This window comes from Castor canadensis, chromosome 2 (assembly GCF_047511655.1).
Source record: "Castor canadensis chromosome 2, mCasCan1.hap1v2, whole genome shotgun sequence".
NCBI lineage: Eukaryota > Metazoa > Chordata > Mammalia > Rodentia > Castoridae > Castor > Castor canadensis.
Window position 1 is genome coordinate 148,393,891 of NC_133387.1, and position 12,679 is coordinate 148,406,569.

At 43.2% G+C, this 12,679-nt stretch overlaps 1 protein-coding gene across 1 annotated transcript in view; it reads right to left on the reverse strand.

Annotated features, from left to right (window-relative positions):
- Myo1e (myosin IE) overlaps positions 1-12,679 on the reverse strand; it is a 206,213-nt gene that overhangs the window by 35,688 nt on the left and 157,846 nt on the right. The window contains exons 19-22 of the mRNA XM_020175398.2: positions 6,366-6,510; positions 2,408-2,522; positions 2,024-2,193; positions 287-432 (exon numbers count right to left, since the gene is read on the reverse strand). Of these exons, the coding sequence (XP_020030987.2) occupies positions 287-432; positions 2,024-2,193; positions 2,408-2,522; positions 6,366-6,510 (576 nt within the window). The remainder of the gene's footprint in view (positions 1-286; positions 433-2,023; positions 2,194-2,407; positions 2,523-6,365; positions 6,511-12,679) is intronic.

The window sequence follows — 12,679 nt, forward strand, 5'->3', positions numbered from 1 at the left end:
CTTCACCCTTGCTAGGCAAGCACTACCACTTGAGCCACTTCACTGGCCCTTTTTTGTGATGGGATTTTTTTGAGATAATGTCCCTTGAACTATTTGCAGGCCTGGCTTTGAACCGAGATCCTTCTGATCTCTGCCTCCTGAGTAGCTAGGATTACAGGCATGAGCCACTGGCACCTGGCTTTTGACTTGATTTTAACAACTGGAGAAGCCAATTGTCTGCACTTGGAGCAGCGCTATCAATGTCAAGGAGGACAGAGTACCCCGCCTCTGCCCCTTCCCCACTCACCTGAGGGACACAGACAGGACCCTCTCCATCTCGATTCTCCGCTTCAGGACTTCCTTCACGAGACCTTTGTCTGGGCCTTGTTTCACCTTTTCTCGTCCAATTAAGTACACACACTTGGGGGTGAGAAGCAGGTCTCTCTTGACACCCTGTAAGCAGAGGAGCTTTAAGAAGGTGGCTAGTGTGGTCAAAGTGACAACTGTCCACATAATAGGTCACTGTTACCAGGACAGAGGGAAGCTGCCTTGGGTGGCAAATCTTCCCTGGCATTGGGATGCCCACTGCATTTATCATCTAACCAGTTCCCCTGGGAGGGAACAGAATGACAGATGTGGAAGTGGTCATACTTAACTTTTTTTTTTTGGTGGAACTGGGGTTTGAACTCAGTGCTTCATGCTTGCAAAGCAGGCACTTTACTGCTTGAGCCACACCGCCAGTCCATTTTGCTCTGGTTATTTTGGAGATGGGAGTCTCATAAATTATTTGCCTGGGCTGGCTATAAACTGTGATCCTTCTGATCTCAGTCTCCCAAGTAGCTAAGATTACAGGCATGGGCCACCAGCTCCCAGTGATACATAACTTTTTAAAGTTACAAAATGTCAAATGCATATGCTACATCATTCTTCTTATAAAGTTAATATTTGTTCTACAATTTCTTCTGATTTAAAAAGAGACAGTAAAAGAAATCTAGTAAGAATGAGGGCTGGTGGAGTGGCTCAAGCAGTAAAAGTGTCTACCTAGCAAACATGAGGCCCTGAGTTCAAATCCAAATCCCAGTACTGCCCCCCCGCCAAAAAAAAAAAAGAAATCCAGTAAGAATGAATTAATGAGAAACTGGTTTAAAAGATAATAAAGCATGTACAGAATGGAACACTGTATAGATAAACAAAATAATTTATACTGATATATCTCCTCTTTTTTCTGTCAGTACTGGGGTTTGAACTCAGGGCCTCAAGCAATCTACCAGCTGAGCCACACTCCCAGCACATTTTGCTTTAGTTATTTTTTAGATAGGGTCTTGTTTTGTTTTGCCCATGTTGACCTTAGACCGTGATCCTCCTGCCTAGCCTCCCTCATTGTTGGAATTATGGATGTGTGCAACCACACCAAACTTTTGTGTTTGGAGAGGGCTTTCAATAACTTTTTTGCCCAACCTGGTCTTGAGCCTCGATCCTGTCTACCTCTCAAGTAGCTGGGATTACAGGTGTGAGCCATGGATTACAGCCTTCATACATCTATTAATATGGGAAGTTTTTTCTTCCATAAACTAACAAACCCAGGATATACAAAAGCATCTTAATTTTCATAAAATTAAATTTGAAAATGTATGCCTACATTAAAGAGTTCTGAAGAATACATACAAAATGTTTACAATGATTCTTTCTGGCTACATCTGGTCTATCTGGGTTTTAAGTTTTTTTCTCTAATGAACACGAACTGCTCTAGTGATCAAGATAGCAAAACCACAAGTTATTATTCTCATTCTTATTTGTTAATTTTTTTCTGCAGTACCAGGGCTTGTACTCAAGTCCTATACCTTGAGTCACAACACCAGCTCTTTTTGTGTTAGGTTTTTTTGCGATAAGGTCTTGCAAACTGTTAGCCTGCACTGGCTTTGAACCGAGATCCTCCTGATCTTTGCCTCCTGAATAGCTAGGCGTGAGCCACTGGTGCTCTGCTGTCATTCTTATTTTTAACGAGGAGTCTATTGGCGACTCTGGGGATGGTGGCAGCGTGTACCTTGAACCTCCGGTCATACTTGGTGACCGTGTCTGCAAAGTCAATCTTCTCCCTCTTGCCCACAAACTGCTGTAGCTCGGGGTGCTCCTCCATCCCGATGTAGTCACCGATGAAGTTGCGGTTGATGCTGTTCCGCCGTCTCTCCTTCTTGTTCAGCAACAGGTCGGAGGCTGCACACAATTCCCCAGAGGGAGAAGGAAAAGGATCAGTCAGCCGGAAAAAGGAGGACGACTCAGAGTGGAAACGCACAAAGCAATTCTAAACGATGCGAGATATTTAGCTCATGGCTTTCTATGCCGAATAAAACAGAATGTGCAGCTTCGTTTAAACGCAAACTTATTCTTGGGATTTGTAGAAGGCATGGAAGAAAAATACGAAAAGTACCTTCTTCTCTCATTTGGACATATTTCTTCCTGGCCACGAACTTTCTCCATGTTTTCTGGATCACTCGAGCATACCCGTCATACTTTCTCTCTCTCATTTCTTCTAGAAGGAATAGCTGGGCATACAGAGAAAAGAAATGTGAGCCAATCCACAAGTCCAGAATGTCACTTGTCCCTGTTGTTGACTCAAGGACACTTAGTGAGGTCAAGCGGCTTCTCAGACTCATGAACAAATGACTAAAAGTGGACTATGGCATGTCGTTCATGAGCTCTAGACATTATTTGTCCACACATTTTTGGCTTTTAATGAGAAGCAATGGGAAACCTGGGTATGCTGTGATGATCTGAGCCCCGCTTTGCTCAGAGGCTCTGTGACTTATTTCTCAACTGATTCACAGAGGACAGTAGATGGCCAGGTCCAATGAGTTGGTAGAGCTGGCTGTTGATGCTGAGTACCTTTCTATGTACCTCTAAATAGAATCTCCCAACTTCTGCAGGAGCAGAGCTGGCAATGAGGGAGGAGGAGAGCCACCCTACTTTCACTGCCATGAGGTCTCGACTTCCTGCCACATCGGATTCTCCAAGGAATCATGGGCAGAGGATGATAGCCACAGCCATTGGAGCTGAATACAGACTCCAGCGCGAGTTAGAACTTGGACTTTCTAGGGAGGGTGAAGCACTATTGAGAGCTCCTGGCAGATCTGGAGATGTAAACTTCCTGTCAAACTTTAACAATTAATACTGATGGCTCTTGTGCACTCAGCCAGGCCTTGGAGCCTCGAAGAGGATAACAAACAGCTCTAGTAGGCAGAGTGCCCATCACGGGTCCGGAATCATCCCAGACACTTCAGGTACATTATTTCATTCAACATCTCAGACACTACTTGAGCCACATATCTCCACTTTTCCAGATGGGAAGACTGGAGCTGGGTTGGGTAGGGCTGGAAAGGGAAGCAAGGTCTTTCAGGCTCTGCCAGGCTGTGCCTTCATTAGGACCTACAAGTCTTTTTTCCCAAAATCTGAATTTGATCAACTCATAAGAGTGGGAAAAATTTCTCATCCACCTTGGAAGTGGTTTACACAACTCTCTAGGAAAAAAATAAACAGGCTAATATAAACCCAAAGTAAAAATGATAAACAGTCATTGCACAAATGTTCCAGAAGTAAACAAGGGAATTGGGTTGGGAGGTAGCTGGGTTTGATTTCTTGTCTCTGTTTACTTGGGTGTGTACCCAGAAGCCATACTTCTGCCACCCAACTTCTCCCTCTCACAGCCCTAGCTGTGCAGAAACATCTCAACAGTAAATATCAGAGGAGGGGATGCTTAACTGCATAGGCCATATGCAATGGGCCTAATGAATATATTCTAAACCCAGCAACTGGGCAGAACCTTTAAAATCTGAGCTTTGTGGCTGCCTGTTGGTAAAACTCTCCGTTGATGTTTTCTGTCTTGTTTGCTGGGTCACGTTTCCTTCTTCTTTTCTAGAACTAATTTAGGAGTGTCACAGGAAATACATTTGTGACTCAGAGAAAGAGTGGAGTGGTAAACAGTTTGCAATGTCCTCTAGATGTGGGTCTTAGGTTTGTGTTGGTTCAAGAAGAAAGAGAATAAAGACAGAGAGAAAAGTCAAGAATGTGGATGCATGTAAGAAGAACAATAACAAAACCAAACTCTTTGGTGTTTGATGTCCAATAAGTTTTTAGTTTTGTTTGAGAGTCTTGCTATATAGCTTAGGCAGGCTTTGAACTCACGATCCTTCTGTCTCAACCTCCTGAGGGCTGGGATTTGCAAGCGTGTGCTACCTTACCTGGCTGCTGATGTCAGTTTTTAAAGCAAATAGGTCATCTTGTGTATTCAGCAGCCTTACTATAAAAGTTAAGGCAAGAGCTGCGCATGTGGTATTGTGCCTGTAATCCCAGCACTCAGAAGGTTGAGGCAGAAGGAGTGCAAGTTCAAGGTCAGCCTGCCCTACATAATGAGACTCTGTTTCAAACCCAAACAGCAACTAAAAACCAAAGCAACATCAAAAAGTTAAGGTAAAAATTACAGGGCAAATTTTAAAACCCAACTTTTGTGAAAGTATTTGCAAGTTGGGGCTACATGTGAATAGAAGAGGTTGGGGGAGGGAGGTGATGCTCTGCATGTGCACACATGCGTGTGCGTGTGTGTGTGTGAAGATGGGGAAAGAAGAGTTAAGAGATGGCAATAAGGCAATTGGGAGGAAAGCAGGAAAAAGGAAAACCAAAAATAAATCTTGGTTTTGGATATAAACTCTTAAAGCTCAACTGAATCAGAATAAAAAAGCATGAAAAATATTGAGGCCGTTTTAATTATACATGAAAAATTAGCAAGTCGAAAAGTGAAAGTGGTAGGAAGCAGCAGAGCTGTGCAGTGTCCTGACAAATCACTCCGTCCCGTTTTAGAAAGAACGGGAACGGCTCTGTGGGCTGCTTAATGGCGAATGACACAACATTTTCATTTTATATTTGGAAATGAAATTGCTGTGGAGCTACAAATAACTCAAAGTGGAAAAATGTTACCACAAACTTTTCATAAACGGGTGCTGTTGGTGTGTGCTGCTTATGTATGTAATAATCTTCAAGGTTTGCCAAGCCATTCAGTGACCACCATTAATGCTGAGTGTCACCAGGCCCAACCCTTGAGGCAGAAGGAAACTGCTGGGAGACCAGCATCTGCCTGAAGTCAGGTGTATCTACTTCTACCAACACCACAAGTTCCCTTGTGATTTCTCCTTGGTCTGATGACTAATTTTGCCAACTTCACTACTGACTCTCTTTTTCTTTTTTTGGTGGTCCTGGGGTTTGAACTCAAGGCCTCATGCTTGCTAGGCAAACACTCTACCACTTGAGCCATTCTCTCAGCCCATTACTTACTCTTAAAATGGAGTCTTTTGATGGTTACAGGAAATTTCCAGAAATGATGAGGCCAAACCTCACCTCCAGCACTTTCTTCAACTTAAAAAAGCAATGTCTTTATTCCATAGGGCCGGAGTTAAGTGGGCAGAATTGCTAAGGAGCTCTTTTGGGGTCCTGCTTAAATGCAGAACTTCCTATGGACATTCACCAGTGATCCTATCCATCAGGAAAGATAAAGAAGTTTCCCTAACTGAATTTGTAGAGGATTGACATGCTTATGACATGTAAATATGTATGTCTGAATGTTCAGTTAACCCAGAGATTTCTCCTCTGGCCAGTTCTTCTCCTCAAAGCCCTTCCCGGGCTCCTCGTGGTTCTAGTACTGTTCTGGGAATGCCCTGAACTCTGCTCCACCTTCAAGGAGCATGCTGAGTCTGTGTTTGGGGTCACCCAGACAAGGATATATTGTTGCCCAAGCCTCCTCTGTGGCACAAACAACCTAGTCCCTTTTCAGTTTAGATACCTTTTTTTTTTTTTTTGTAGTACTAGGGTTTGAACTCAGGGCCTGTACTTTGAGCCACTCCACCAGCCCTTTTTTTTGTGATGGGTATTTTTGAGATAGGGTCTCTTGAACTATTTGCTCAGGCTGGTTTCAAACTGCGGCCCTCCTGGTCTCTGCCTCCTGAGTAGCTGGGATTACAGGCATGAGCCACTGGTGCCCAGCCAACTTAGACAGGGCACTCTCTATCTGAAGCTCTGGGTATACAATGGCACCCAAAACAGAGTCCCTCAGGGAGATTCTTGCCTAGAAGGGGAGACAGTAAGGAAGAAAAGGAGCTATTATAGGGCGACATTTTTTTATACAGCTAAGTTCTCTGAAGGCAGTGAGCTAGGGAGTCACAGCACTTAGGGAGCTGAGTATAAGGATGACCCACTTAGATTGGGAGGGGAGGAAAGGCTTCTTCCAGAGGTGGTATTTAAGACATGAACCAAACAACAAACAACAGCAGCTGGCCACATGGTGGGACGGCTGGTGGAGGTGTTGCAGGTGGGAAAATGAGAGGAGGAGGCCATGCACTCACAGACTCGGGGGCTTTGATGAAGACTTTGTTCTTTCCCAACTGAAACTGGTCACTGTCCATGTTGACGGACTGCAGCAGGTGGAGGACGCCTTGTTTCTCGTCTCCTCTCCACACAGGCCAGGTGGCTTTGGTCAGAATGGCATACCTGCAAGGACAAGTGGGGAGAGGATCAGCCTCAGAATGGATGGCCTGGGTTGTCTGCAGGGTGAGGCAGCTCCACCTGGCTCTGTGGGCACCTGCTGAGGATGCTGGACAGCCACCATCTACTCACCTCTGCTTAAAGATATGGGAATGGACCTTGTCTGGAAGAGTCCTCCAAGTGTGGGATGCCCATTAGGGCCTCCTCCTATTTGTTACCCCACTGTATCCATGCTAACACCCTGCTGAAAGTCTGCTTTCCCTTTCTGCTACTGCCTCAAAATAGTCCTGCTGAAGGTCAGCAGTGATACTCTCCAGGCAAAAGCAAATGGTCTTTCTCAGTACTGATCAACCTGGATCTCAGAGCACTTACAATAACACAAAGAGTGTTAGAAAGTTCCCTCCACATATGCAGCTCGTTACTAGTACATATGACTACTACCAACTTCCACCTTTGAAATTCTGTGCATCTGAGGCATAGGGCCCTATAGATCTGGGCCTGGCTATCTCCAACCTTGTTGCTTCTACTCTGCCTTTGGCTCACAATGGTCCTTGGAAGATGGCTTGTTCTTCACACACACTAAACTCCCTTTCCCCTTCTGCCTGGTGTGCTATTCTCCAAGCTACTTGCTTGACTGGCTCCTCTTCAGAGTGACTCACCTTCAGGGATACTTCTTTCTATCCAAAATTGCTTCCCTGTTATTTTCTGTCAGAGCAAACAGTATTTTTCCTTCAGAGCATGTACCATCATTTGTAATTATATTCATGATTGTGTTTATTTGGTTAATTTGTGTTTTCCCCCTTAAGGATGTCACACCTGTGATGTTCATACTGCTCACCCAGCACCTTGCCCAATGTCTGGCTGGCAGCAGTGCTAACTCTTGGGAATGGCTAACACTTATAAGGGCTGTTCACTCTGTGTCAGGTGCTATGAGGGGTGCTTTAGATATATGACCTCATTTTATTCTTCTAGCAACTTGATCGAGTTGGTTTCCCAATTTGCTAAGTAAGAGGCAGAGACAAATAGATACTTGTCCAAGCCTACTTAGTTATGAAGAGTCAGAGATGGGATTTGAACCCCAATCAATCCTTCAGTCCTGGCACTGAGTGTAAACCATGGGCTAGCTTATGTGTAACAGTCTTCTACACCTGCATATGTTGGAAACATTGCTATTAAGTCAGAGTCTTGATGTAATGGAGGAGAGAGAAGCATATCACAAGATGTCAAGTACAGAAGGAAATGTCAGAGTGTACAGGTGTGCAGTTGGAGGGCGTAGGCCATGTGTACGCATACCTAGGGCACATGCTCCTAGGGCTGGAGAGACCAGGACGCCACTGTGTTCCCAGAAACGACTATCAGAATTGGACTGGCTTACAGCAGCCAAGGAAGAAGGGAGCTTGAGAACTGTGGCCATGCCTGCCAGAGTCCAGGGCTCCAGAAGGCCAGCTGGTTGGGACTAAGGTGATTCTAGGAGCCCTTTCTGCTATAATAACAATATCTTGTCTGGCAATATCACAAATTTCCTGAAAAATAAATCTTCCTATTTCCTAATCGGAGATAAAAAGCTTAAAAGTGAAAATGTTTAGTTGAAGCCGCGTATTAGCATGAGTAAATTATGGATGTGGTACAATGATGTTAATTCAACAAACAAAACTGCACATAAATAAATGATTGATGGCAGAGCCCTTCTGGATGTGATGGAGAGAGTGGTGGCAAGGTGAGGAGATCCTGACAAGCTAGATGGGTGAGGAAGGGAGGCTTCTGGAGGGTACAGTAAGAAACCTAAGACTAGGCTGCCAAGGTGACCAGTTTCTAAGAGTAATTTTGCCTGCCTTGATCTGATCAAAAATTACAAACTAAAGTATCTTTATTGTGCAACTAATTGCTAATAATAGGTCACTAGTGCAACTCAGATCTCTTTTCCTATAAAAACAATGCTGCATTTCTTTCGTTTGATTTTTTTTTGTGGGGGGAGGTGGTTATTGGGGTTTGAACTCAGATGCTTTATTGCTTGAGCAACAACTCCAGCTCTGATTTTTTTTTTTTAATAGTAAGGAACTTGGCAGAGATCTTCTCTCTCATTCTGATAAGGTCTCCAGTGGTGGGCAAGATTCTCAGTAATACGTGGGGATTGGCTGGTGCTTCCTCTGCTTTCCTGATACTTGGTGCATCCTCACCCACCCTCTGGTGGCCCATGAAGAGACCAGGACATAATTCTAGTAAAATGCTCTCCAGTAAGTACACTCAGCTCACTGTAAGTCCAGGATAGAACAGTGGGAACAGGTGCACAAGACAATGGTCGGCTGTCTAACAGGTAACTGTGGTAATTTTGGGGAGATAGTGGTAACAGCTTCTAGTTCTTGATCAGACATTCTAAAAAATACCAATGTTTCCTCTCAAAGGCCTTTGAGCTGGCTGTTCTCTCTGCCTGGAATTCTCTACCTGCCCTTAGACTGATAGGGTCCTTGTTATCTCTTGGGTCACAGATCCAATGTCTCCTTCTCAGAGAAAATGCTGCTCAGACCCTAGGGATCTCTGGTACTTGGAGTTAAGGATGATCTGAGGTTCCAAGGACAATAAAAAATCCTGACAGCCTGGAGGAAGCTACCACTCCATGCTTTCCTGGTTTCTGATTCTTTCTGCTCTCTTGTCCACAGCAAGGAATGCTGTTCCTGATGATGTATGTCTTACCCACCCCCACATTCTGAGGGACTGGGTGAAGGGCAAGGAAAGGATGACTGTGAGGAAGCATAACCTGTGCTGTATAATAAAATTTGCAAATCCCTTATATGTCTACCACACTTTTCTCCCTAAGGGTCAGAATTCACATCTGGGTTTACTTTTTTCTTCTGCTCATAGTGAGGAGAACAAATTACCTCACTTTGAGAGTTTTCTGATGATTTAAAAGATATATTCGTAAGCCAAGACTCAACATGGCTGCCATTCAAAAACACTTTCTAAAGATTGATGAAAAGGGGTCTTCTTTCTATGCTCAAAGTAGTGTAGGATTTACTTCAAGAGCTCATGGACCACCAGTGGGGAAATTAAGGAATCTTTTAAAATTTACTCTCCAATGTTTAGTCAAAAAGGGATTTTCCAGAGAGAAATAAACACACAATAAACATACACACTATTTTCTAAGTCACCAGTACCCTCTAGTAGTGTCAGAACCATTGCTCTGTGTAGGCCTGTGGGCTTCCTTTCCAGGAATGGGTGGTAATACATGCTGGAATGGACAGTTGGGCTGGGTATTATTAAATGCTTTCCCTCAGGCTTTTACTTTCTGTTGATCACTTGGTGGTCTTTCTGTGGATACCTAGGAGACAAATTTATAAGCCAAGCCTTGGAAAGTCTAATGGTTCCAATTTTTACAAGATCTGACTGGGGCAGACAGTCAGCAGCTGAATGAATTTGACATGACCAGGACTGCAGATTCATATAAGTTTAGGGAGAGTAGTGCTACCTGCAGAGAAGTAGCTCCTGCCATTGGCATGTCTGGTCTTCAAGTTAACTTTTTTAGTGGATCATTTCAATAACAGTTTTGAGATACAGTGTGGGGTATGGAAAATACACTTTTTATTAAAAAATAAATTTCCTTCTAAACTGAATTTTGATTCTTGTCCCAGTATTCTCAAACCAAGAGAAATATGGCAACAATAAAAGAGCCTACTTTTTAAAAGACAGGGCTGTCTATGTGTCTCTTCTGAAAGGAAAAGCCCACAGCAGGGAAGCCAAGAAGGGAGGCATCCATGGTTAGATTTACTTGAATGAATGCTTCATAACATATGGGCAGAAAAGATCTCACCAAATGCCTGTGTAAGGCATAGTGCAAAGTTCTGTGCAAGGCATGACACAGAGGTCTCTATATAATGACCAACAAAGTCATTTGTCAGCTCACTCAAGGAGCTGGTACAAACAAGTCAAACATCTTGCCCAGGGTCCCATGGGCTTCAGAAGCATGGGGCATTTCTAAGAGGAGTGCATGGACTTCCGGGATGGCAGAACTTACAGACCTACTTAGGGAAGTTAGGTTAGTTGGCTAATTTTTTTTTTGTGGTACTGGGATTTGAACTCAGGGCCTCAAGCTTGTTAGGCAGGGACTCCACTACTTGAACCATGCCCCTAGCTGTGGTTGGTTGGTTTTAAAATTATTATTATTATTATTTTTTCTTTTATTTATATGTGCATACTATGTTTGGGTCGTTTTGGTTGGTTTTTTTTAAAGGAGGTAGAAGGAAGGTGGTCTTTCAGTTTTTAATAATGCCCCTTAGAGAGACCTTGAAAATGCCAAATTTAGAGAGATTTCATCTGTTTATTAATTGATTGATTGATTGCAGTGCTGGGGATTGATCCAGAGCATAGTGTATGCCAGGTAAGTGCTCTGCCACTTGAGCTACATCCCCAGCCTTTGGATTTTTGAGACAAGGTCTTACTATTTAGCCTAAGCTGACCTTGAACTTGTTATGTAGCCCAGGCTAGCCTTGAATTCTCAATCCTCCTGTTTCAGCCTCTTGAGTGCTGAAATCATAGGCATGCATAATCATACCTAGCAAGTAGATTTTGAGTACATGAAACACAGCAGAGAAGGAAAAAATTACAATTTGTAGTACTGTCGAAGGCAGGTCTTTCTGAATTAGGGATAGAAGAATTACTTTTATATTCACTATTTTCTATATATAATTTTTTTCTCCTAATTAGAAAGAAAGGTACTTTCAAAGAAATACAGTCTTGCAAAAAGTTTTAATGATGCTTTATGCCAGTGGTTCTATAGCTATGTTTCCAGGTAGCATTAGGTAACACCTGCACAGAATTTTGGTTGTCACCACTGGGAAGAGAGCACACTACTGGCACTTAGTAGGTAGAATCCAAGAAGACTGAGAAGCATCTTACAATGCATGGGACAAAAAGTCATCCAGCTCCAAATGTCAACAGCCATGGTTGAGAAGATCTCTTCTTACACAATGTCACTGACCTATTTAAGGAAGGTCAAAGTGTCACAACCAACATGTAAGCTGTTTCTCAGTGAAAGATGGTGCCCCAGTAAGAGGAAGTCTCTATAAAGTTGTGTTCTTACCTCCCAAATGCTTTTTCATACAGTCCTACTTATACAACTGGTGTATTGGCACCTATAATTCAGAGAATAGCAAGGGTGAATTTTATTTCTGGTCTAACCCACCTCCAAGATTATCAGGAATCTTGAATGTGTGAGAACTAAGTGAATGAAACTTTATTATAGGAGAGACCAACCTTTTCTTAAAACCTCCAGCTGATGGGTCAGCTGTGCTAATCTCATGGTGGGCACAGGAAGTGATGGGTTTCAAAGACCACGCTAAGCTCCTCAGCCTCTTGGTTCTTTGTTACATTAAATTTAAATAGAAAACAAAATCTATACCTGCCTCTGTGTCATACCCCAGGAAGCCATATTGTTTTCTGATTAAGATGCTAACTTTCCTTCCTTCCTTCTTTCTTTCCCTCTCTCCTTCCTTCCTTCCTTCCTTCCTTCTTTCCCTCTCTCCTTCCTTCCTTCCTTCCTTCCTTCCTTCTTTCCCTCTCTCCTTCCTTCCTTTCTTCCTTCCTTCTTTCCTTCCTTCCTTCTTTCCCTCTCTCCTTCCTTCCTTTCTTCCTTCCTTCTTTCCTTCCTTCCTTCCTTCCTTCCTTCCTTCCTTCCTTCCTTCCTTCCTTCCTTCCTTCCTTCCTTCTTTCCTTCCTTCCTTCTTTCCCTCTCTCCTTCCTCCCTTTCTTCCTTCCTAATTTCTTCTTAAAAGAAATTAAATACATACAGACAACACAGTGGAACACCATACCATAGGACCACCAGAGAAGTCAGAAGAACATCATATTTTAAGGGCACTAAGTTTTATCCTTTTCAAAAACAAGTAACACAAAATGAGAACCATTTAAGGCTAGGTCCTGCCAAATATGCTTTAAGGGAAATAAAAAATCAGTTTAAATTTAAACATGGAGTCTATAGAAATTTTGAAGTTAAATACGTTATTTCTTAAGTAGGCTAAGTATTTTTTCTGTAAATTTTTTTTGTGGGGGCGGTACTGGGGTTTGAACTCAGGGCCTCGTGCTTGCTAGGCAGGTGCTTCACCTCTTGAGCCCCTCCACCAGCCCTGCAATTGTTTTCTTCCGGTCAATTCCCTCAGTCAAGTTGAAGCTCGGCTCATCTATG